Consider the following 26889-nt stretch of genomic DNA (forward strand, 5'->3'; position numbering starts at 1 on the left):
GGTGGTGACTGATGTCTTTTTCAAATATAAAGTACACACACATTGTTATTCTTTGTATATTTTTTCAAAACTTTTACCAAATCCTGGGCAAAAAATAATAATCCACATTTTAAAATTATCTTCTCATACTACTTGAGAGCTGAGTAGCAGTTCCAGAATCTCATTTTATTTGCCTCAGGCAAGCATATGCTCCTCTATATGTGTTTTTGACTGACACATTTACTGCTTCAGACTATGACAATTTTGCCATTTAAAATAAACTATGGAAATTTAACTGCATAAGGATTTGATGATAACCTCCAGCATGGTAAGCCTTAGGTCATCCGGTAATTGTCATTTCTACCCTCATGTATTCAGATGGACTTGAACTTTAAATGGGCTTGAAAACAGCCTTGGGAACAAAGAAGTCAGGCACAGACACCAGGGTTAGGGATATCAAGTATCCCATTTCTTGGGCACTTTGGGGTTTCCCAGGATGGAGGATTTCCAATGCTAAACCCAGGAGAGTCCTGGGCAAACTGGGACAAGGTGGTCACCCTATGAAGACAAGTCGCAGGGCAGAGGTGAGGCTCTGAGTCTCACAGGCGGTGTGCTGTGGTGGGCCAGGCTGCCAGCCACATGGAGAGCAGCTCTCTGCATGTGGAGGTCGATGCCCAGAAGGAAAGTGCCTCTTTGATGGGCTGTCCATGGCTGTGTGAGGTTAGCTTTTTGGCCCACAGAGCTGTGGGTATGGGTGAAATAACCCAATAGAAGGGGTAGAGAAGACGAATAGGAAAAGAGAGGGTGAGGAGTGTGAGCACAGCAGTGGTTATAGGCAACCTGCAGTGGACCCTGGCCAGAGAGGAGAGAAAATTAAGAGGAACACGGCAAGCTGTTCTAATATGTGGGGCCCACATGAGATGAATGGTTTTGTGCAGCTCAGGGAGATGTGCTTCAAAGGCACAGACCAGGACTTCTTAGCCCTAGCCAGCCATTAGAACTACTTGGGCACTTTTGAAAATGCAGATATCTGGGCTATACCCCAGGCTAATTTGAATTAGAATTTCTGGGGGTGGGCACTATCTCTGGTCTTTTTTAAAAGCTCCTACATGATCCCAATATGCAGATAAGATTGAAAACCTTTGATCTTGCATACCTGAGTGTCCCTGTGTGTGTGTTCTGTGTATTGGGGAAGGCATTTTGATTTCAGTCAACCCAAAGGATATCCCTGTGCACTCCCAATGATACCTGGGCCAGTTTACCTAGCTGTGTGTGTGTGTGTGTGTGTGTGTGTGTGTGTGTATGTGTGTGTGCGTGTGAGTATATCTAGGCACCAACAGTCAGAGATGGTAAGTAAGGAACATGTCCATTAATAATTAGACTACCTATCATTCTTCCCTGTCCCCATCTGGTTTACTGTAGAAACTTCCCCTCCTTAAAATGTTTCCTTATTATTGCTAGGAGGCCACTCTGAGAGTTCACACAGAGGTCTGCACATGGTGTCTTCCTCCAGCCTCCTCATTGGGTTACCAGCCCAGGCCTTTGGTCTGTTATCCCTGTGAAGCTGAAACCACCTTCTTGCAATTCTGGCCAGTGGGAATGGAGGTTGGCAGGGGCAAGCTCACCTTCGCCAGTCGATTACAAGCATGGGATAGATCTTTCTGTAGCTTTCCTCAGAACAACAGAGAACTGGAGGTGGGCGGGGGAGAGGGAGCAGAAGACAGAGAATGCAGATGTTAACCTGGAGACTAACTCAGGAGTTCCCTGGTACAGAAGGAGTTTCTCTTTCCTTTCAATCCAAGTTTTCCCTCTCTGGCTGTCATTTCTTATGACATCAACCTCCTCTCAGGGTGATTCTATGGAAGGTAGATTTGCTCTTATTTGTGGAAAAAACCCTGTCCTGCCCCAAGGGCTTGCTTTAAGACTCTACTGGGACTTAAAGTCAACATGAGCTATCTGTGGTCTTCAGTGTAAAATAGCACACCTCGGGTAGGTAGGACATCAATACTCCAAGCCGCGGTGAGTGCCGGCTGAGCTTGGTACAGCTCCTTTTCAGTCACTTCTACATGAGGGCTAAAGTTCCTACAAAAAAAAAAAAGTTTCCTTTGTAGAAATCCCAGTAACATGAACTCTTCCTCATCTCTGAGCAACTGTCAATTAACTTCTCAAGAGCAAAGACAGAACTTCAACTTCTTACCTTAAACAACTAAAACATAGGACAAAATATACAAAACAGTCGTTTGCAGACATGGGACAATTGACAGTAAAGGACTGTGATCCTTAAGTGAAGGAAGCAAACGAGATGAGCCCTACAAGTGCCTCACCTTGCAGCCTAGAGAGTAGCCAGGCTACAGCACTGCGAGTGAGAACCCAGAGGAAGCCTGCTGGTCTCAATGACTTGAAGAGACAAGATTGACAGTTCAGAAAAGCAGCGGCTAGAATACACTGGACAGACTGCTAGGCGGGAGACAGTTGCTTAAAGAGAGAGCTCTGAATCTGCAGAAGGTTCCCCTCCAGTATTCAGCTGTGTCCTGACTAGTTCATACATGAGAGAATATGGACTAAGGTCAGAAAAAGAACCTCCAGAAAGAAGCAGGAGGAAAAATCCCCAGAGCTTACACCACTTCTTAGAAGTCAGAATGGAAAGGTCTCCTAACTCATGGGGTATGAAGTAGAGTGCTCAGATGGGTAGGCCATATTAACCTACACTAAAAGCTGTTCTGGGCCTACCTAAAAAAGCTTAAAAGCAAGTCTCACATGGATCAGACATTTTCAATTTACTTAACTGGGTTCCAGAACAAAGTAAAAAATACTTAAAGGGATATATTATAATACACAAACAAACAAGACCAATAGAACTCAAAAGGTAAAATTCACAATATCTGGCATCTAACCAAAAATAGCAGAGTAGCAGGCAAAAGTGGCTCAGAGGAAGGAGACTATGCAAGCAGTAAGAGCAGAGCCAGAAATGACATAAATGACAAAATTAGTAGAGCAGGACATTAAAACAGCTATTATAAACATACCCCATATGCTCAAGAGGTAGAAGAAAGCATGAGAATGATGAAGAGGAAAACGGAAGACAAAAAGACCCAAATCAAACTTTAGAGATGAAATATACAGTGTTTGAGATTTAAAAAATACACTGAATGGGATAAATAGCAGATAATACATCACAATGAAGTAGAGTTTATGCCAGGAATGCAAGGAGGTGTTTTAATGTCTATTTAAAAATTTAAAAATCAACTATTTCTTCACCAAATTGAACAACTAAAAAAGAAAAACCCTATGAATATCAGAAAAAGCATCTGTCAAAATTCTGCATTCGAACATGGTTTTCTAAAAAAAAAACAAACCAAACTCGCAGCAAACCAGGAATCACTGGAAACTTCTTCAGCCTGATTAAGGGCATCTATTAAAAATCTACAGCTAAAATCATACTTAATGGTGAAAAGACTGAATTATTTCCAAGCTCAGGAACCATCAAGGATGTGCACTTTCACTACATCTATTTAACATTTTCTTTTAGAGGCCCTAGCCAGGGCAAAAGACAAGAAATGGAAATTAAAGACATACTGATATAAAAGGGAAAAAATCAAACTATGTTTATTAACAGACAGCATTGTCTCTGTAGAAAATCCTAAACTGTGAAAAGGTGACAAAACCTTATAAGTGAATATAGCAAGGTTGTAGGATATAAGATCAGTATATTGGGGCTCCTGGCTGGCTCAGTCAGAAGACATGTGACTCTTGATCTCAGGGTCATGAGTTTGAGCCCCACATTGGATGCAGAGATTACTAAAAAAAAAAAAAAAAAAAAAAAAAAAAAACAGTGTATGAAAATCAATTTTATTTCTATATAACTATCATTGAACAACCAGAAAATAAATTAGAATGTGATTTATTATTTGTTGTGCACTGAATGCTTGTGTCTCCCCAGAATTCATGTGTTGAAATTTAACCTCCAATGGGATGGTATTTGGAGGTGGGGCCTTTGGGAGGTTATTAGGTTGTGGAGGTAGAACTCTCATGAGTGAGATTTGTGTACTGATAAGGTGATAAAGGGACCAGAGCTGGAGTGCTCTCTCTCTGTGCAATGTGAGGATACGAGAAGTCAGTCAACTGGAATTGGGGAGAAGGCTTTCACCCAACCATGCTGACACCATGACATTGGACTTTTAGCTTCCACAACTGTGAGAAATAAACTTTTTTGTTTGTTGATAAACCACTCAGTTTATGGTATTTTGTTAGAGCAGCCTGAGATAAGACACCATTGCATTAAATAATATGAAATACTTAGAGATAAATTATATGAGTTGTGCAAGGCCCATGCGCTGAAAACTAACAAAACACTGCTGAGAGAAATTAAAGAAGACCTAAACAAAAGGAGATATATACCAAGTTCATGGATTGGAGGGCTCAACATTGTTAGATAACAGTTCATCCCAACGTGGCCTACAGATTCAACCCAATTCCCATGTAATTCCAGCAAGACTTTTTTTTGTAGAAATGTATAAGCCGAATCTAAAATTTACAAAGAATTACAAAAGATTTAGAATAATCAAAACAATTTTGAAAATTAAGAAACAAGGTGAAAATCCTAAATGACTTGATTTTAAGTTTTTAGAAAGTTAAAATAATCTAAACAGTGTGAGTTTGGTGTAAAGATATACATCAATGTAGATTTGTATATATATATATAAAGCAATACATCAATGGAACAGGATAGAGTCCAGAAATAGACTCACATATGTATAGCCAATTGATTTTTAACAAGGATGCCAAGGCAATTCCATAGGGAAAGAATAATTTTTTTTTAAGAAATGGTGCTAGAACAGTTGGATAGCCATATCCATAGCAAAAATATGAACTACAACTCATACCCTATACCATTGGATTAGGATAGTGTAAATGGATAGGGCTAAATGTAAGAGCTAACACCAGAAAAATTCTAAAAGAAAACACAAGAGAAAAAATGTCCTTGGATTAATCCAAAAGACAACCCAGATGTTCATCTACAGAAAAATGGATAAACAAATGTGTTTACCCACTGTTTATCCACTCAGACAGTGCTATTATTAAAATACTATTCAGCAATGAAAAGGAACAAGCTATTGATAACACTCATCAAAATAGATGAATCCAAAATCATTATGCGAAGTGAAAGATGCTAGATAAAAAGAGTACATCAGTACATTTATATAGGCTTCTGGGAAAGCAAACTGACTCACAGTGACAAAATGGACGAGTGGTTGTATGGGGGTAGGAGGGCAAGGAGAAATAAGAGGGGAGGGATTTCAAAGAGGAATGAGGAGACTCCAAAGGGAGATAGAGATGTTTGCTATATTGACTGTGGCCATAGTTCATGGGTATACAAATATGTCAAGACTTATCAAGTAGTATTCTTTAAATCTGTGCAGTTAATTGTAAGTCAATCATAATCACAATAAGCCTGGTTTTAAAAAGTACAAAGAACAGTTTGTAGTATAGTGTGCAGTTTAAATCCATGGAGAAGTGTAACAGTCAGGAAATTAACACTAGGAAATGTAATAAGAAACCCAGTATCTCAGGGATTTAACACCACAAAAGTTTATGTTTTGCTTATGTTATATCATCACTTGGGTTATACTCCCCCTGGCACTCAGCCAGCCAATGACTCCAGGACCTTGGCTCCTTCTGTCTTGTAGCTCTGCTGACTTCAACATGTGGTCTTTACTCTTACGAAGTATAAGGAGAAAGAGCAGAGATGATCATGACCAGACCTACAAGGAGGTGCCCTTCAGCTCCTTGCTCATCATCCCTTAGGCCAAAACCTAAGGGTCTTTTCCATGCTAGGAAGTCTTCTCCACGTTAGGAAGTCTTCTCCATGCTAGGAAGAAGGACTAGTGCTTTCATCTATACATCTAGCCAGTTTCTGGCAGAAGAAAAAGAGATGTCAGAGTAGTTATGCCCACAATAATGTGTATTACGAAAAAATACCGGGCTTCTGAGCCAAAATACTTGCATTCAGATCCTTTCAGTGTTCTCCCAGAGTGAAAAGGTATTTGCTTTATATTTCTGAACTAAGGGCACCTATTCCAGGAGTTCTCTTGAAGGAACAGTTTCTGCGCCTAAAGAGAATCCAAGTCTCTAACTCCTAGGAGGCAGAAAATTGGTATGGTCTTCACATCACTCCCACAGCCTCCCCTACTCCTTTTCTACTTCTGCCCCCAAGGTATACAGCTTGCGCCTACACCATCTGCAACTATAGCACGTCTAGAATGATGTTACAGAGCCACCAAGAAATTTGCTCAGGGGCTTTTGTGCAGTTCAGCAGGATAAAGGGATTCCTTGCCTAAGCAGTCATTTAGCTTCATTGTGTGACCATTTGGACAGGCAGTAACAATGACACGATGTGGACTCAAGGGCTTATACCACCAGTTGTGGGAACTTGACAAGCTCACTTGCTCTTTCCTCAAATACTTTCTTCACCTGGCTTCTGGGACACCACACTCTCCAGGCCCTCCCTCCCTGCCTGCTGTTTGTTCACTTTTTTTTTTTCCTGTTGTCCTCCTCCTCTTCCTAATCTCTGAATGGTAGTTTGCTCCCAGGGCCCTCTCCTGGAGTGTCATCACATGTATGATTTAGGGATTTTGAAAAGCTATAGAATACATTCTACATTTGTGGCAATCAGCTCCCTGCCTCCCAAACTGAATAGTTTTTGGACATCAGATAAAAATTGTCCTCCCTCTTTCCCTTTTTTTTTGTCAAATTATCTGGATAACTTCTCCCTCTACAAATAATAGAGGAAGGGAACTTATTCCAGATATGGCAGTTAATTGCTAATTTTTTTCTTATACCTTGCCTAGAAAAGGAAAAAAAAAAAGACCCTTTCACTGTTATCAGTGAGAAATGCTTTATTGCCCTCGAAAATCAACTTAAACTGACCTTTTCGGGGAAAGAGTCCATAAAATGCAAGAGGGAAAAACAATGAATTCACAGAAGAGCTTTGCTCCCACCCACTTGGAACATAGTCCCTTTAGCCAACCTGTTTGATCAGCTGGGGAAAAAGCATCCTCATTTACATAACCTCCTGACCCTTTGTGTTTCAAGATGGCACCATTCCAGGGAAGCAGTTTCCTTATGAATGAAGGAGGCTAAAGGCCCACCAATGCCCATCAGACCCCACAGGATACTTCTTCTCTAGATTGTCCTGGGATTTCTGGTTGTTTCCATTCAGTCTTGCAAAATGATCTAATATTTGCAAATGTGTGTGCCCTCTAACAATTCAGTGACCAAATAGTATATTAATTTAGGAAATAGTTACTGTAATAACTTTTTGTAATAATGACTTGTGTGCCAGGTGCATATATGCTCTCCTACTGGGTGCTTCTGGGATTATAGCCCTGTCTTGAAGAAGCAGATAGGCAAGTGAGAAACATCTAAACATTAATTCCTATTCCTAATAGACTGAGCACACCAGGACGAGAGCACTGTCTTTTCTCTGTATCTTCTACATCACCTAAGTTTGAGGACATAAACAGGTGATCAATCAATCAATCTTTCTCACAGTGAATTTCCATAATTAAAACCAACAAAGATCACGGAGCCAAATTTCAGAGGAAGCCAGAGCTCCCTTCTGTCACTGTCAGGGGGGCCATGACAGCTACAACATCTTACAGGGTAGGAAGTGATGACAGACAAGAGGCTGAGGTGAATACTTCGTGTGGTTCAAATCCAAAGGACATTTGAGTAGAAAGAAAAGATCAGTTAGTACTGAAATTAGCCTCCACACCAGAGACATTGTTTATTAGGGAAAGAGTGTTTCACATCTGGAGAAAAACCACAAGTGGCTAGAAGGTTTGAATACTCATTGCAAAATTGTTTTTGTACTGAGTTCACACACTAATGGTTTCCACTCAACAATGGAGCCCATCAGCTACACAGGTATCAATTCATGATTCTCAGACCTGGGACTGGACCACAGAGAAGGAAATAAAAGGCCTCCTGAGGCAATTGCCATCTCCTCCTCACCTAGAATAAATGTCCACGTTTATTTATTGTTTCTGTACTATATCTGCTCTAAAGAACAATGCAAGATCCCAGCTGGGTGAAACCCAAATTAGTACAGCACTGTTCCTAAGACATTTAAAAATGTGCAAAGAGAAATTGACCACTGCTCTCACACTGTAAATTCAAATGGCAATTTCTCTATTGTATAATTTTTAATAGTGAAAGTGTTTTGTTTTTGTTTTTAGGGAAAATGGAAAAAACACTCAGCTGCTCAGTGAGGCAGAGTTAAAATATTCTGCAAAAACAGCACTTATGGAACAGGCAGAACCCCTGGGCCATCAATTTATGAACACACAACTTGTGGCACAAGACAGGTGTATTGTTGCAGATTCATGGTCCGGAAAAGGATTTTATTTCATTAAAAAAATTTTTTAACAATAAACACTTCATGGCAAACTATTTTTATGATAAGTGACTAATGGGAATAAAAAGTATATATAGTAGAATCAAATACTGGCACTCCCTGGGGCTTTCGCTAGCTTTCTTCTGCAGCTGCTGGGCACATTATTTCTTTTCCACTTACATTTTATAATAGGGGTCTCGGTTGTCTGGTCGTACTTGTGAGATTTGTTAATCAAATGCATTCCAGTCCTAGCTAGGGTATCTAGTGAATCTAAAACAGCATGACTTCTGGAGACATTCTGGCAGGGCTCAGCAAGTCTCCCTTGTTTGGGTATTTTTTTCTGGTTGAAAACTCTGCTTAAAATTTAGTTTCTTTCATCTTAATCCTGAGAAACCACATGCATTGAGAAGGGACCAACAGCATCTAGGAACAGGGGGTTGCCCTCATTAACCTTCTCCTCCGGTTTTAAATACAACAATGCAAGTACAAGAGGAAACGTCAAGGTTGTCCGTTATGTAAAGCCACCCTGTGACTCCACCTACGCTATGGAAATGCATGGATGGCTGAGTGTGAGTGTATGGATGTGCAGGTGAGTTATGAGTTTGTGTGAATGTGTTTGTGAAAGTGTGAATTTGCACGAATGTATATTTGTATGCTTCTGAGTGTTTGTGTATGAGTATGTTTGCGTATGTTTTTTTTGAGTGAATGTGTTTGAGTTTGTCTGCTACCTATATTTGTGTATGATGATATGTGTGTGTATTAATGTGAATGTATGAGTATAAATAAGTTGCGCATGTGTATTTATGTGTAATGCTATGAGTGTGTGTATGTTGAGTGTATATATGTGTATATGTCCATTTTGTGTGTGAGTTTGGGCGAGTGTGTATATAAGTATATGGTTGGTTTGTGTGGTAAATGCGTGTGTTTGAGTGAGTGTATAAGTGTGTGCACGTATGTAGTTGCCCGGGTAAGTGTGTAATTGCATACAAGCAAGTTTGTATTTTTGTGTGAAGTGCTCATTGTGGTTGTATTTGTTTTTATATGATTGCATAATTTTCTGTGGAAGCATTGTGTGTGTAGGAGTGTGACTGAGTTTGCGACTGTGTATTTGTGTGTATGTGTATTCTTGTTTGTATGACTGTGAACGTCGTGTGAGGGTGTAATTGTGAAAACGCGAGCGTTGTGTTTCGACCTGCACGTTGTGTCAGTGTGTTGTGTGCATGTGAGTGTATATATTCGTCTGGGCGTGCGGGCGCGCGTGTGAGCGGGTGAGTGCTGCCGCCGCGCGCCTGCACCTCCCGGCTTTCCGCCCCATCGCGGCGCGGAAACAGAGGCAGCAGCCGGCCAGCCCGGCGAGGGAGGCACTGCGCGCGCCTGGGCGAGCGGGCTGCGCCGCCGTCACCGCCGCCGCGCCGACTTTGCCCTTTAAATCGGTCTCCAAGCCGATTACAGCTGATCTCCCACGTGACGTTTTACCTTCTGTTTCCCGGAGCCAGTTGCCCGAGGACAGTCCTTCTCGGGCTGCCGCGCGTCGCGCCGCCCCAGACCGCCGCGGGGCTCCGGCTCCCGCAACTTCGGGCGAAGCGGAGACGGGTCCGGGCGCCCTCTCGGAGCCACTTTTCCGCGCGGGCGTCGGGGGCTCCCCGGGCTTCGCTCGGCCAGGAGGGCGGCGGTCGCGGTCGAGAACGTGCCCTGGCCGCAGCTGGGAGCCCCTCGGATCCGCGAGGCGCCACGCCTCGAAGGGCGGCGGGGTGCCCTGCGCTCGGCGTCAGGCAAGGGGGCGCCCTTCGCCAGCCCGGACCGGAGCGGGCGCGCCCTGGGGCGAGTTGGCCGAGAGATGGCTTCGAGGCAGCGGTGAGCCCCCCGCGCCCTCACCATGCAGAAGAGCGTGCGCTACAACGAGGGGCACGCCCTGTACCTGGCCTTCCTGGCCCGAAAGGAGGGCACCAAGCGCGGCTTCCTGAGCAAGAAGGCAGCCGAGGCGAGCCGCTGGCACGAGAAGTGGTTCGCTCTCTACCAGAATGTGCTCTTCTACTTCGAGGGCGAGCAGAGCGGCCGCCCGGCGGGCATGTATCTCCTGGAGGGCTGCAGCTGCGAGCGGACGCCCGCGCCGCCCAGGGCCGGGGTCGGGCCGGCCGGCGCCCGGGACGCGCTGGACAAGCAGGTACCATCCGCCCTTCTTCCTCTGTCTCCCTCCCTCCCGCCGTGGAACTCCCTGTTCCAACCCTCGAGGTCTAGGGCTCGACAGAACGCGGGAACCGTGCTCCGAGATCCTAGGTTCCCCTGCAGTGTCGGGGGCAGGACATCTGCACGCGCCTCCCCATCTCCATCCCCCTTTCTCCCCCACCTCCTTGTAATCTGTACTGAGGCCCCGCTTTGTTTCTTTCGCGACCCTGAAAGAGGTCGGCTCTTTTCATTGCGAACCATCCGTTGCTTCGCTAGACCTTGTTCGGAAGGATTTTCTGTGGTGACGTGGGTTGACACCTGTTGGATTTAGATTGGCAAGACGGAACTAACTTATTTGGGAAAGTTTGGTTTCTCCCTTACCCGGCTGGTGCGTGTAGGTCTGTTTTTTTTTTTTTTTTTTTTTTTGCCTGCACATGTTTGATGGCTGGTTGTGTAAGGAAGAAACGGGGGCTCCCAGGAAAGGACAGGAACTTTCTGTTGGCCGTTTTCAATCTGTTTTTGTGGTTTATGTCCGTTTACCTTGCTAACATTTGACCTGCTGGGTCTAATTATGAAGGTAAATGTGAATCCATTTCCCTCAGGATTAGTATTTGCTAGCCACATTCCTGCTACGTTTAAACATGTGGGCATTTTTAAAGAATGCTTCTCTGTACTTTTAAATGAATGCTTTGAAAATAAATGTGACCTTTTTATTCCGGGTCATAATTTTATTAGTTTTGCTATGTTCGCACTCGGTGAGGACAAAAGCCCCTCTAGGTTTAGTACCTCCTGCCCTCCCCCCCCCCCCATTCCTGCAAATGCGAAATTTATATATATTTTTTTCAATCACCATTTGGTTATTAAAGTTAGAGCAGACTAATTTTATGGTCTCAAACGTTCTCACTTCGCTTCTAGATCTCCACCTTGAAAAAAAGAGGCCGATTGTTTTCGCTGTTGCATAAAAATGTTTCGCAGCTGAATTTTCCCAGCAAGTTAGACCAAACAGCTTCTCCGGCAAGAGAGTGGCTGTGGGAGGCGCTAGCGATGGGATGATGAATAAGATGCCTGCATAACCCCTGGGGCTTATAAAACAATGTGTAAAATTAAGAGGAGTTCAAACTAGATTAACCAGGAGTTGTGTTTTTTTTTTTTTTTTTTTTTTTTTTTTCCCACTTCGGTTTCACTATAAATCATTAACAGACTTATTTGGTTAAACGTTATAGTGCATATAAATCTGAAATTTGAAAAATATCCTCTTTGGTTTTTGGGGACATGGTGAGGGTTTTTTGAAAAACTGATTTCCTATTTTGTAGATGTAGATACTGGAAATATAAGTTGAAGTTTCAAGCTCTACATTTTTTAATTTAAATTAAGAGAAGGAAGAGGGTTTTGAGGAAACAGATTTGTTTCAGTATCTATTTTTTTTCTGTTGGTGAGATTTTTTTTAAAAAAAGGTATGTGTTCCAAGGCCCCACCGGAGCCATAACTAATAGGATCTTTTTCTTTTTTTTTTAATGTTTATTTATTTTTGAGAGAGAGAGAGAGAGAGAGAGAGAGAGGCACACACACACAGAGCATGAGTGGGGGAGGGGAAGAGAGAGAAAGGGAGACATAGAATCTAAAGCAGGCTCCAGGCCTTAAACTGTCAGCACAGAGCCCCACAGGGGGCTTGCACCCAGGAACTTCGAGATCATGACCTGAGCCAATGTTGGACGCCTAACCGACTGAGCTACCCTAGATTCTTAAATGTTATTATGTGTGAAAGAAAATACCCTGAATATATCATTGACTTAATTCCAAATTAGGTTTTCTCTTTGTATTTATACTAATATCATGAGCTAGCCACTACTTTTTTCTTTTTTTGAGTTGGGGGTGGTAAGATGTTACTTGTTGGAACTTGTCTGGCTGGCTGACCAGTTAACGTTATATGAAAACCAATATTTTTCTACTTGGAAAATATCTGTACTGTCCTCTTCTGGACAGTTTTCTTTATACCACACTTTAATAAATAAAGGTAATCTCCAAATAGTTTGACTTTTATGCCACTTTCTAATGGAAATCCTGAGCAAGTCATCCTAGTAAAAAAAAAATTCTGTTGTCATACAAGTTATGAGTATTTCTCACTCATTCTGTACATCTTTAAGAGGATAGAAATGAGAACCTTTGGTCCATGTGAAAACACCTGAGGTACACAGGAGTTGGATTGGGAAATTTGTCAAATTGTGTCTTCTGTTAGCCATGCTTGCCTGACTTAGGTTAGTTTAGCAGGTTGATGCTTTTCTGTAATACTGCCTGTCTGGGTGTGCTTAAAGAATTAAGAAGAAATTGCAAAGATAGGAAACAAAAAGAAACCTTCTACCTTAAGCTTACAGTTTATGCACTGGGTTCCCTTTCAGTTAATTTATGTTGCTGTGCGCTCCCATCTTCTCAAGCACCTAGACTTGAAACTGGCGAAGTTGAGGCACTGAACAGGGACTGTCTTAAGGTTTGCATCTCCAAATATCCTTCTGGAGCTTTCCGAATAAATGTCTCTGTCAAACCCATAAACATAGTTGAAGATCAGGGCTTGAAATGAGATTTAGGGAGGCAGAGTGGTTTTCCTCCACCATGTTGCTGTGACCTCCGTATGCAAATTTCTTAACAGTTCCTCTGTGTTTTTGTTTCTTTCTGTGAATGAAATCTGTTTCTTAATACTTAGAAATTAAGAGTTGGGCTAAGAAGATTTCAAGTTGCCCTTCAATAATGGTATCTCCTGTTTCTAATGTTGTAACAGCAGTGTGAGCTTTTGCTGTGTAGAGGATGTGACAGACTATTTCATAAGATTTAAAGATTACCATTCTCAGTAATAAATACTAAATCTGAGAAGCTAAGGACAAGCACGTGATCAAAGTGGACATTCTAATAGGTCAGCAGATGTGCAAACCAACATCATCGCTAGAACAGAGACATTCTTATTTACATTGGAGGGCGATGTAATGTCATTGACAGTTACTATAGTTAATGCAGTTTTTGCTATAAAATGCCTATAATCATTCTTGTCAGTTTAAATGGTACTTATCCTTCAAATGATTCTTAAATTCTTTTTAATTGTGTTTTAAGGTAAGTCATAAGAAGAAAACACTTACTGGTTTGCTTCTAAATAATTCAAAGGAAGTTGGTTGATGAAAGAAAAAATTAAGGTTTACACTGTTAAAGTGTTTTTTTTTTTTAAACTGCTTCCAGTTAAGAAGAAAAAAGAAAGGTGTTTTTCACTTTACAAATGTGCCTATGTTGAAGGAATATTTGCCTTGCTCCATTTTTTTCAGGAGTGTCCCAAAGATTTCACTTTGGTAGGTTCTTAGGAGATTGATTGCAAAACTCTCATATCAAGTTTCCTTAGTGGCTACTTTTTTTTTGTTTTATGTTTATTTATTTTTGAGAAATAGAGGGAGAGAGGTAGAGACATAGGATGAGCAGCAGGGGAGGGGTAAAGAGAGAGAGGGAGACACAGAACCCAAAGCAAGTTCCAGGCTCTGAGCTGTCACCACAGAGCCCTTTGCAGGGCTTGAACCAAGAACCACGAGATCGTGACCACGAGATCATGACCTGAGTCATGACACCCAACCGACTAAGCCACCCAGGCGCCCCTCCATAGTGGCTACTTTTTAGGTACTTTTAGTTATGGTGATATAATTAAGATGAATTCAGCCAAAAAAAAAAAAAAAATTGCAAATAGTGTTCCTTTTCTTGCAAATGTGTGTTGGTGGTACTTATTTCCTTAAAAAAAAAAAATCTCCATTTATGTAAAATGAAAAACTTTTCGTTCTAGGTAAAGGCGTTCAAGGGGAATGGGAATTTGGGTTTAGTGTAAGTACCTTCTACGTGCCAGGCTCTGTGTAAGTCTCCATTATCACATCTCATTTGAACCTCACTTCAGCTCTTGGAGATTGGTAATGTTTTATTCATTTTTACCTATGCTAACACTGAGACTTACAGCATTTTTGGGATATAGAGATGATCCAAGTCCAGCTCCAGGTATGAAGACTGAATCATCTGGAGGAGTGCCTTAGTAAGGAAGCTTTTTAAATAGATTGAGCTTCAAGAAATTTAAAATCTGAGTGGGATGGGGGTTGGGATTGTAGTATGTGAATCACTGTTTTGTTTATTCTTATTTCCCTTTAAAAACTAAAGGGCAGTTGTGATTCTTGAGAAATAGAATTGCAGACCATTGCATTTTCAAAGAAAAATGAGATTTATGTTTAAACAAACAATTTTAAATTTTAAACAAACAATTTTGCATGGCATTCATTTCCTTCAATAGGGGATCTGTAAAAATATTTGCACTTAAGTGAAAGTGCATATCCGGTTAGTCTGGTCCATCTAAGTAACTGTATGTGTCTTGCTTATTAGCAGGCAAGACATATAGGAGCAAAGCGGTATTTATTCTTATTTTCCTGGTAATGTTAAGTGTTCCATTCACCCTGATGTCAGTTGTTGTTGGTCTAAAAGATCTCCGTAGTTCTGGAGGTTTAAAGTAGTAGATACTTGTCATATTTGTGCTGAATTAAACATGTTGATTTAATTTTAAAGGGATTAAACGTTATGTGATTTCCCCTGTCACCTCATTACTAACCAGTCATTTTAGCCTTCCTAACTTGACCACAAGCAGAGGATTTTAATCGTTTTATGGAATTAGGCAGAGCTGTATGCAAGCCCTGAAATACTTGTGGAGGGTGGGGAGTGTGGATGGTGGATTTTAGGTCTAGTTCATGTTGTTTAATTGATGCATAATAACCAGCTCAATATTTTCTTTTCGACCTTTGCTTCTTGAACATAAATGAAGGGAAATGGGATAAAAATATTTACTAAATGTTATAAAAAGTTTTAAAGCGTAATTTAAGGAGGAGAAATGATTTGTTGCTTAAACTTTGTAATCATTCTTTCATTTAAACTTAAATGAAGAAAAATTCTATGGATTAGCAACATGTCGTTATTTTAATTTTGGTTACACTAAACCTTACTATTTATATTATTGTGACATAATTTGATTTATTTGGGAATTAAAAAATAGAGATATTTTCCTTTCACTGGGTGATGATAAATTGTAGAGCATGTGTAATAACCACGTTTCTGGTTTTAGCAAGCAAATGTTAATAGTTGGTTAAAACAATTGATATTGCTGTGTGTTTAATGCAGATATGTTTAAGGTGATTTTGTCCATATTTTTCAGTAAATATGCATGCTTTGGCCAATGTAATTTTAATTTTGTAGAATAGGAAAACCTAGTCCTTAAGATTATTTTGTAATGAAAGAAGACAGGTTGACAGTTTGGCTTTACTTACTAGATCTTAAGTCCCAATTTTTACACTTTTAAACTAGCTTTGTGTTTTCATGCTTGTTCATTTGTATTATAAGAAAGGCATATATGTACTTGTGTGTGTGTGTTTATTGGGTTTGTTATCTTCTATCATTAAATATGAAACATTTGTTATGCAGTTACATATTTTGGAGTTTACAGATTTTTATTTATATCATTAACATTTTAGGATGTGAATTGTAAATTCAATCTGTCTACAAGTTAAGGAGTTTTATTTTTCAGGACTATATATTCTGTTTCATTAATCACTATATGAATTCCTCTTTGAAATAAGCTTACCTTAATTTAAGACTGTGTATAGTAAAATATTAGTTAATATTTTAAGTGAAACTAGAAAATGATACTTGTTAGGTATCAATATAGTACTGTTGCAAACATTTGTTTATTTTATAATATTTGGTCATTATTCTAAAATTTACCATTATTCCAAAATTATTTGTTATACTTCAGTTGGTATAATTTTCAAATATGAACCGATTGTGAAGTTATAAATACATGATTTTGGCTCCACCAAAGCGTATATTTTAGCTTTTCTGCCCAAAGCGTATATTTTAGCTTTTCTGCCAAACATGATGGTGTGTCTGTTTAGAAAAAAACAGTAGCAGAATTTTCTTTCTTTTTTCTTTTTTTCTTTGAGAAAACATTGGTATCAGTAGGTGGACCAGAGGTGCAGAAAGCACCTATTCTCACTTTTCCCTTTTACTGGCACTTGAAAAAATTAATTTTTTTTTTTTGAGCAGCAGGCAAAAGTTTATTAAGAGTATAAGATCAGAAAGGAAGAATGGTATGAAAGCTCTCTTTACAGAGAGGAGGCATTCAAAAGTGAATGCTCGCTGACTACAGACCAGGGACTTTGTTAGGGTTTTGGTTGACCCTAGGGGTTTAATAGGGGTGGTCTGTGGCCAAATGTTCCTTGTGGGTCATACATGGTAAGACTTTTGTCAAATTCCTGAAGGGAACCTGAGGGGGAGTAGGTGGTGTCCGTTACATTCTTAAGAGGAACCTTAAGCCCGAGGGGGTTTGCTATGGTCAGATGCTCCCGGCATTCTTCCAAAGTACGTGCTTTCCCCATCCAGAGACCTCAGGTCCTGACCTTTTCCTTTCTGCCTACTAAATCCTGTCTTTTCCTATCATATTCTCCACCACACCCCTCCCCCCCCCCCCCCCCCCCCCCCCCCCCCCCCCCCCCCCGCCGAACATGTGACTCTCACTGCCATTAGGAATTGGGACAAGGACTGATCTTAATTGCTTCCTGCTGAAGGGGGCAGTCACAGCAGATTCTAAGGTCAATCCAGAGGTCCGATATAATGGGGAGGTGTTTGGAACATCTGGGCTAGCAAAATTTTCTTGGACGTCTTATTTTTCTTGCATATGCGACGGCTTAGTTAGAAGACATTGATATCTTAGGTGAGCCCCCAAAGAAACGTTGCAGGACTTTTTACCTCAGTATCTGGAGTTTATTGTCTCACAGCTTCAAAGAATGAAGAGGTGGACAGAAAAGGAGCCACAAGCAGAAGTTAATTAAGAGTAGAAGATCAGAAAGGAAGAATAGTAGCAAAACTGTCTTTACCTGCTGAGAGGGGACATTTGAAAGTGAAAAACTTATGATTCAAGGATAAATAAAGACGCAAATCATTTTTCCTAAAACTCCTCACAGTAATGCCAAATGCCCCAGATATACTTTTAAGGAAAAGGCACACACACACACACACACACACACACACACACACACACAAGTTTGAGTTGATCAGTGTTTATTTCAATCGTATTTGTTTTCTTTTTGAACTATAAAGAAAGACATGAGAAAGTTGGGGAGTCCTATAAAAGTCTACTTTACAGCATCAGAGTAGAGTCAGTTAATGAAAGTTAGAATTCTCGGAAGATCTGAGAAGACACAGACAGATAAAATGACATTAAAACAGCTATGCTTCAAAATAAAATTTATCGATCCTTTAGTGCTGTATTTTTCTTAAATGTAGGCCACAGTTTCTTTTATTAGCTCTTCCCATACTCCCCAATGTGACATTGCATGAGACCCATGATGATACAAACAGCAGGAGTCCAAGGGACTCTGGTTGCTGGTACTTTGCATTCTTTTCAGATTCCTGAAATGTTTTGTCATTGGTCTGATTTAATTTAGACAATGCCTGATTCATTTCCTGAGCTGTATTTATGAGCCCGTGCCATTTGTGTGACTAATGTAAACAGAGGGGTTAGTGCTGTCCAATAGAGGGAAGATTGGAAAGCTAAAAGGTTTCCTGGGAATAGCAATGTAGGAATGTGGAGGTGGTAACCTGGTCTACGGCTCATCATGAAAGTAGCATCCGAATTCCTCACGGAAGCCATGCCGAGACCATGTCAATGATGTGTAGGTATAGGAGGCTGTTCACATCTGATAGGAATTTGCTTTCTTTTAACTTTAGGTTTATCAGTTTCCAAGTCCGATGGTAGTATTGTGTATGGCTCGGTTCAGGAGTGAAATTGCCAGGGTTTCTGTCTCAACTTAGCTACTCACCTATATGTGATCTTGAGCAATGTCTCTTTCTAAGCCTGGTCCCTGCCTGAAGACGAGCATCATGACAGTACCTACGTCATCAGGTTGTTGTCAGGCAGTAGTCCACACCAGGCTCTTAACATGGCATGTGAATAGTCTACACATTTGTCAGCTGGTGTTTCCATTAAATTCTTTCTAATGTAATTCCTTGTTGGCTTTCTACTTTATTTTATTTTTTATTTTTTTTAAAGTTTATTTATTTATTTGGAGAGAGACAGAGAGAGTATGAGTGAGGGAGGGGCAGAGAGAGAGGGAGACAGAGAATCTCAAGCAGGTTCCGTGCGGTCAGCACGCAGAGCCTGATTTGGGGCTCAATCCCATGAAACTGTGAGATCATGACCTGAGCTGAAATCAAGAGTCGGACTTTTATTCAACTGAGCCACCCAGGCATCCCACTTTTTGTTTTCATTACTTTGGTCATTTAGGAAGTTTTTTCTTTCCTTCCTCTTTAGAAATGTTTTAAATTTAACACAAAATAGAATAGTTCAGGGAATGCTAATATATCTATCACCCAGCTTCAGTAATCTCCAGCTTTCTGCTTTCTTGTGATCTTTGTTTCCCTCCACACATGCTTCTTTTTCTCCCCCTAGACTATTTTAAATTTTTTTTTTCAATGTTTATTTATTTTTGGGACAGAGAGAGACAGAGCATGAATGGGGGAGGGGCAGAGAGAGAGGGAGACACAGAATCGGAAACAGTCTCCAGACTCTGAGCCATCAGCCCAGAGCCTGACGCGGGGCTCGAACTCACGGACCGCGAGATCGTGACCTGGCTGAAGTCGGACGCTTAACCGACTGCGCCACCCAGGTGCCCCCCCCAGACTATTTTAAAGCAAGCTCTACACATTGTATTATTTAACTTATAAATAAGGATTTTTTTTCTTTTTTGCATAAACCTTGTTTGGCACTGAATATTATGCTAAATGTGGCTCTCAAAAGAATGATCTTGGAAAGAGGATGTAACGTGTTTCTGTTTTAATGTGTGTTGTTATAATGGTCCTCATCTTTTTGCTTCTTTGATATCATTATAAAGGAAAAAACTTAAGACAATAGTTGTGAAGACGTAAAGGTGGTGGAATTAGCTTTTAAATAAATTCCAGTATGTTAAATCCAAAAGAAAAGAAATTTGAAATCAGTTGTTTAGCTGTGATCATAGTGTAAAAATATTTTCATGATTTGACTTCACTCTAGGGGATATTAAATCATAGGGGATTCTCTTACTGAGGGTTCTTCTTTGCTTTATTGAAGTCCTTTTTCCAAACTCTTAAGAGCTGTGTACTCGAAGAATCTTGTTTAGAGCAAGAATGAGTGCTTCCTCCTGTGGCATCCTTAATGCTGCTTCTCACGAAGCTCAGCTCGTGATTGGGGCTGATTGGCTCAGCTCGTATTTGGGGACTAGACTGATCTCTGACCAGTCCATGGGTTGGCTGTTAAACTAGAGGGGTCGTGGGTGAGTTAGTTTTATGGAAAGTTTGGTGGGTGTGATAGACATCATTATTGACATGTCTAGTGTACTCATCAAGCTAGTTAATGCTATCTTCATCAAACTAATACTAATTCGTTATGAGCCACATTCTCTTCCTTCACTAGCAGTTTTATACCCTCACCGTATCAATATGATCTTTCCAATAATATAATTTCTGTCCTCTGGTCTTGATTGACCTCCTGTATTGTTTAGGGATCATGTTCATAATTTTCCCTTACTTTTTAATATTTTAATATTCAAAAATTATTTGAATATTTTTCCTTTAATAATAAATTAAATATAAACTTTTTTTAAAGTATAGCAAATGTAGAGAAAAATGCACGAATTATAAGGATGCCAGTTGATGCATCTGTGCAACGTGACTGTGTGTAAGCAGCACCCAGATCAAACTATTAACATGATCAGCCCTCCAGAAACTAACCTCATGTCTGTTCCTCTTCACTACTCCTAGACATAGAAAGCCACCATCCTTACTAATAACATTAGGGATTGCTTTTGCCTGTTTTTGAACTTCATCATGGACTCATGCAGTAAGTACTCCTTTGCGCCAGGCTTCTTTCCCTCAATGTCATCTTTGTGAGCTTGATCTGTGTTGTTGGATGTTGTGGTCCATTTGTTTTCATTTCTTGTAGTATTCTACTGGATGAACATACAAGATCTTCCTTGACTTACAGTAGGGTTATGTCCTAATAAACCACTGTAAGTTAAACATATCATAAGTCAGAAATGCTTTTAATATACCTAACCTACCAAACATAGCTTAGCCTAACGTACCTTAAATGTGCTCAGAACACTTATATTAACCTACAGTTGGGCAAATCATCTATCACAAAGCTTATTCTATATAAAGTGTTGAATATCTCATGTAAATGATAAATACTGTACTGCAAGCAATAAACAGAATGGGTGCATGAATGCAGAATGGTTATTAGTGCATCAGTTGTTATCACTCATGACCATGTGCGTGGCTGACTGGGAATTGTGGCTCATTGCCACCAGCAAGCATCATGAGAGAGGACCACACTGCATACCAGTAGCCCAGGAAAAGATCAAAATTCGGAATTCAAAGTGTGGTTTCTACTGAATGTGTATTCCTTTTGTACCATCAAAAAGTCAAAAAAATCATAAGTCAAACCATTCCAAGTTGGGGACTGTCTGTATAACTTTCTTTATCTCGTGTTGATGGACATTTGGATTGTTCCCACTTTGAAGCTATTTTAAATACAAAGGATACAGAAATTACTGTACAGGTCTTTTGGTGCACATACACATATGCATTTCTGTTGGGTATATACTTGGGAATGAAATTGTTGGTTCATAGGACACACATACATTTGGCTTCAGTAATTTTAGCCAATTTTCTGAAATAGTTTTATATTGGTTGATGTTCCCACCAGCAGTGCAGAAGAATTCCAGTTGCTCTACATCCTTTCTAACCCCTGGTATTATCGATCTTTTAGATTTAAGCATTCTAATGGGTCTGTAGTAGTATCTCCTTTTGGTTTTCATTTTCATTTCTCTGATAATGAGGTTGAACACCTTTTCTATTATTTATTGACCATTTGATTTTTCTCTGCTTTGAAGTGCTTGTTCAATCTTTTGCCCATTTTTATGAGTTATTTTACTGATCTGTAGGAGTTTTAAATATTAATTTAAACTATATGAACTGCCATTTTTGTACATTAAAATTCTTGAATATCATAATTTCATATTGTTCATTCTAATATATTTGAGGACATGATTCCTTTGTTAATTATATATAGTGCAAATGTCTTTTTACCCTGGCTTGCCTTTCTACTCTCTTAAAGGTGTCTTTTGATGAAGAGAAGTTTAAAAATTTAATGTAGTATAAGTTGCCTTTTATTTATGGCATTTGTCTGCCCATGATATGAATGGGGGTAGGGACAATATCTGGAAGTGCTTTGTGTGGAAGGGGCAGGAGCCGGGGCCCTCCCCTGGTGCTCTGTGGTCAGTGCAATCAAGTGGATCACAAATGATGCTGTAGTAAGTAAAATCGAATGTGCTTGCAGCAGTTTCAAATTGCCATGCCAGGGTGTTTTCCCTTTGGAGGAAGGCTGAAGAGGTAATTCTAAAAGACAAAAAATCATAATGTTCTGTCTTCCATATACTTTTTGAGGTCCGAAATAATTCCTCCCCTACTACACCTATACCTTTCATGTGTAAGGGTCAGGTCCAAGAGGGTTAAGGGAGGGCCCCTTTATCAAACTTAACCAGAGTTAAGCTTGAGTCCCTGATGCCCCTTTCAGCTCAGCTGCCTCTTGGAGTATGTATCAACCAGGCTGGCCTGGAGGTGCTGTAGTGAAAAAAAATATATCATATCCACGGTGCTCAAGATGGAATCCTCAGTTTTCAAAACATAAAAATATAATGCCCTATAACTCTTTCTACTTTTATTCTCATCATTCCCCAGGAAGTTGCCAAGAAAGAATGGTCTCTTCTCTTTCTTGGAATACCTACTTTCAGAGATCAAACTGCCTTACTAAAGCATATGAATGGGAGGGAATAAGGAAGAGAGAGGTGGACAATCAATCCATTGTTGACTACACAGATTCATTTTAAGGGCCACAATGGTGTGGCTGGAAGCAGCTAATCAGTAACCTGAAAATTATGAACAATGGTGAGGCAGCACTTAGCACCCTGAGAGGGGTTCAGAGGTCTAATGTAGCCAACCTGCCAGGAGTGAGAGGAGGTAACACCCCTGTGACATGGCCTCTTCCATTGTGAGACAAACAGGTCAGCTTGCGGCAGGAGTCACACATCTGCCCTGCAGTGGTAGCCTCTGCCTTAGAAACAGAGTCAGGCTCCGTCAGCCTTGATGAATCAGCCTACTTGATTCCAGTAGGTTCACAGCCCTTCCTATGGGCATCTACATGAGTGCTCCAGACAGTTCAGTCAGCAGACTTGGTTTGTTCCTAGGTTCATGTTTCCAAAGAAGGGTCTCTTTAATTTTCCTGTCTGCAGTTTTCCAAGTGGTAGACCAAACAACTAACCAATGGCAACAGCCCAAAAGCATGAGTCCTACCCTCTGACCAGAGTAACTACATCTTCTTTTGCTTCTGCATAGCTGGCACTGAGGCTGAATAGCCACAACACCCAGTGAATACCACTGGGTTTCAGCTTAGCCAAACCATCAATGAACCAGGCCCAGACATTTAGGGAATCTTTTGTGTATTGAAGTCCCCCTTGAGTCAATGGCTTTGCTTTAGGTAGCAGAACAGATCAACTTCTCCACAGAGGGATACTTGCTCCTGAGGCCAGACTAGCTACACTCTTGAACATACCTTTCCATTTGATGAGCAAGGTTTGGGCCCTTGTCTTGTTTGCTCTTGAGTCCAAGTTGATTCATCCTAAAATGAGAATTTCAGGTTGGAAAGTTACAAGGCCTCTGTGGGTAAGTATGGACAGGGAATCAGCAATAAGCTAATAGTTGTCTGCATGCCTTGTAATTTTGTTTGAATTTTGGGCATTGTGTATGAAAAATCAAAGAAATAATTGAAGGCTCTGCATGATATTATTTTCCTTTGGAGAGGATTTACTTTTGTTTTCTTGCAGGCATAAATGTGGGATTTATGTTACATTAATCCATTCTATGATTGAGCTGGTGAAAGCTAGGTTTCAGGTTTTGTGAGAATATATCCATTTTAAGTTTGCATTAATTTCTGAAGTGTAGCCTTTCCATGATCTTATCTGGAATCCTGGATGTTTACAGAACTCTTCCCTCCTTGGTCTCCTCCATCCCCATGAGACTACCAGAAACTCAGTGCTGGTTTCCAGCCTCTTATCTGCTGATTTCTGGTTGTCCTCCTAGCCTCTTGCTTTGTACCACTTAGAAACTGGCAAATTCCTTGAGAGGAACAACTTCAAAGACGGTCACACTCACTAGTTTACTTCCCTTTTCTACTGTGTCTTTACACGTTAGGTCCCGGCTTAGGTCTTGTTATCTCCCTGATGCTTTCAAGTGGATATTTTTTTTTTCCGTGTTGTGTCCAGGTTTTTTAATTGTTCTCAGTGTGTGCGTGTTGGGGGGCTGGAGAGTGGGACAGGATCTAAAGCTGCTTGGCCATTACCACTCAGCAATGAATTTTAATAATGAATCTACAAATCAGTAAAACTCCTTTCAAAACAGTGGAAGAGTTATTTTGTGTGTGTGTGTTTTTCCTGGATATTTGTCTGTTAATTACTTCTTAACCATTAATAATAAAATACTAAGAAGTCAAATCATAATTATACTTATTTTATCAGTTTAATTCTGAACATCTTTGAATATGGTGTTTTTGAAAAAATCAAACGAAAGTGTAATTTTGTAGTCATGAGATTTTTTACAGATGTTTATCTTACTATTTGAGGATACTGAGATGTAAACACCATTTTATTCCTTACACAGTGGATTTTTTTAAACTTTTCTTTTAGATAGTTTTCTCATATCTGATGTCTATCTTTCTCCCTCCCCACCTTCACCTATCTATCTGTATGTCTATCTATCATCTTAGTGTATGAGCACTTAATTTAAAGCAATTGTCTTTCTCCTGGCATAAGTTAAACCTTTCTTCTGAGAAAGTAAACCAAAATACAATTAGATAATTTCATTTAGGATATTAACTTGTTAGTTATTTATACACAATGTTTTTTTTTTTTTTTTCAACGTTTATTTATTTTGGGGACAGAGAGAGACAGAGCATGAACGGGGGAGGGGCAGAGAGAGAGGGAGACACAGAATCGGAAACAGGCTCCAGGCTCTGAGCCATCAGCCCAGAGCCCGACGCGGGGCTCGAACTCACGGACCGCGAGATCGTGACCTGGCTGAAGTCGGACACTTAACCGACTGCGCCACCCAGGCGCCCCTATACACAATGTTTTATACAGTTGTAACAGCTACCATTTTTGAGTGCTAATTTTGGATTAAAGAGCCAAGCATTGTACATATATTATCTCATTTAATCTTCATAACCATCTTGAGGTGACAGTGTCCTCTTTATTTTGCAGATAAGAATACTGAGACCTAGACTGGTTTACTAATTCACACAGGGAAAAAGTTTACTAAGTGGAAAACTTGGTTAATAGAACCTAATTTAGTAACTTAGCATTTCTTGAGTTTGGCCCTTAGCTAGGTGCTAGAAACATCTAACCAGGAGAGAAAAGATTTTGTCTTTAGTCTCATTCTTCTCTGTCTTGTTTCATTTGCAGTTTGAGAGGATGTCAGTCTCATCTGGCCACATTTGTAAAACCCATAAAGCAAGTTATTATTTCCTTCCCAGATTGATGAACTTATGTCATCAAAGCAAAGCTGTGGTCTCCTATTTACCTAAGGGAAGCATTAGAGCCAGTTCACATAACCTCCAATTTCTTATCTGCTTGGCCCTGTGCTGAGGGCCTGAGAGCTGGGTCGTGGTGGAGTAGGATGTTGGGGATCAGGTCAGTCTGTCTCCAGAGCTCCATCTTTCTCCTGTGCTACTGGCTTCCATCACAGGCTTCCTTCTTGGTGTCTGCCCAATACCACGAGGGGCTCAGCACTGCCATTTCAGACCTTGCTTATACTATGGCTCTTGACTGTGAGAAGATTTCTTTATATTTTGATGTGAGTCCACATCCTCAGTGTCTTGATTTATGCTATCACTTTTTGGCCCCTAGGTCTAACAAGGTTGTAGTCTCCCCTGACCCAGAGCAGTGAATACTATTGGTGACAGGGAGAAAGGGAGAAAGAGAGAATCCCAAGCAGGCTCTGCACTGTCAGAGCAGAGCCCATTGCGGGGCTCAAACCCACGAACCATGAGATCATGACCTGAGATGATGTCAAGAGTCGGACACTCAACTGAGTGAGCCAACCAGGTGCCTGCCAAAAATAGGGAGAGCAAATTAATTAGGCTACTCTGTGTGAACAGTGTTTTGTAAACTAAAATGTTATAAGAATAGTATTAAAAATTTTTCACAACTAAACTTTTTCATGTAAATAAGGGCAATTTAAACAGCAAATTAGTTGATTAGTACCGATGGTATTCTGTTCATTTTATGGTCCATTTTGAGAACCAGATAGATTCTCTGCCTAGTTTGTGAGTACATAGTTTTTAATTTTGATGGGCAATACTTATCCAAGGTTTTATGAAGCCAAGTTTTTTGTTTCTTTTGTTTCTTCTTTTTTGAGAGAGAGAGAGAGAATGGGTGTGCATGCACATGAGAGGGGGTGGGGCAGACAGAGAGGGAGAGAATCCTAAGCAGGCTCCATGCCTAGTGCAGAGCCAATCTTGGAGCCAGAGACGGGGCTCGATCTCACTACTGTGAGATTATGACCTGAGCCAAAATCCAGAGTTGGATGCTTAACTGACTGACCCACCTGGGTGCCCTGAGTCCAAGGTAAGATTTTTAATTTCTATGGACAATATTTGGTGAATGACAAATTCCTTGAGAAATAGTTGGACGATTACTAAGTATAGGAGAATATTACCTATAAGGATAGATGACTAAAAAGGTTTTTCTTTGTCATTTAAATCCTTTCTGTTTTATGAATCTTTTTGACTGCAATAAATATTAGATATAGGAGAGTGATATTAATAGGTAATTTTTTTCAGAAGAAAGATGTAGCTAAGTTGCTAAATTGCTTTTTGTGCTTTAAAGATATAAAGATTTTTTTTTAATTTTATTTTTTATTTTTTAAAATTTACATCCAAATTAGTTAGCATATAGTGAAACAATGATTTCAGGAGTAGATTCCTTAATGCCCCTTACCCATTTAGCCCATCCCCTCTCCCACAACCCTTCCAGCAACCCTCAGTTTGTTCTCCATATTTATGAGTCTCTTCTGTTTTGTCCCCCTCCCTGTTTTTATATTATTTTTGGTGTTACTTTCATAGGGATTGCATTGAATATGTAGATTGCTTTGGGTAGTATCAGCATTTTTTAAAAAATATATGAAATTTATTGTCAAATTGGCTTCCATAC

General features: G+C 40.3%; 1 protein-coding gene and 1 long non-coding RNA gene across 5 annotated transcripts in view; one reads left to right on the plus strand and one right to left on the minus strand.

Moving 5' to 3' along the window:
* Window positions 1-2737: 2737 nt before the first annotated feature.
* Window positions 2738-9962, minus strand: LOC123607612. Its single transcript, XR_006716806.1, has 2 exons — window positions 9851-9962; window positions 2738-5893 (listed from the first exon to the last, which is right to left on the minus strand). It is a non-coding gene; the product is annotated as an uncharacterized LOC123607612 (long non-coding RNA).
* RASGRF2 (Ras protein specific guanine nucleotide releasing factor 2) overlaps window positions 9550-26889 on the plus strand; it is a 241081-nt gene continuing 223741 nt past the window's right edge. For 2 of the 4 annotated variants that reach the window (XM_045497075.1, XM_045497083.1), the window contains exon 1: window positions 9687-10538. In XM_045497075.1, coding sequence (XP_045353031.1) covers window positions 10251-10538 — 288 coding nt within the window. In that variant the 5' untranslated portion in view covers window positions 9687-10250. Of the gene's footprint in view, window positions 10539-26889 lie in introns of all 4 variants that reach the window. The other 2 variants (XM_045497080.1, XM_045497084.1) reach the window with 2 other exon arrangements.

This window comes from Leopardus geoffroyi, chromosome A1 (genome assembly GCF_018350155.1).
Source record: "Leopardus geoffroyi isolate Oge1 chromosome A1, O.geoffroyi_Oge1_pat1.0, whole genome shotgun sequence".
In the NCBI taxonomy this organism is placed as follows: domain Eukaryota; kingdom Metazoa; phylum Chordata; class Mammalia; order Carnivora; family Felidae; genus Leopardus; species Leopardus geoffroyi.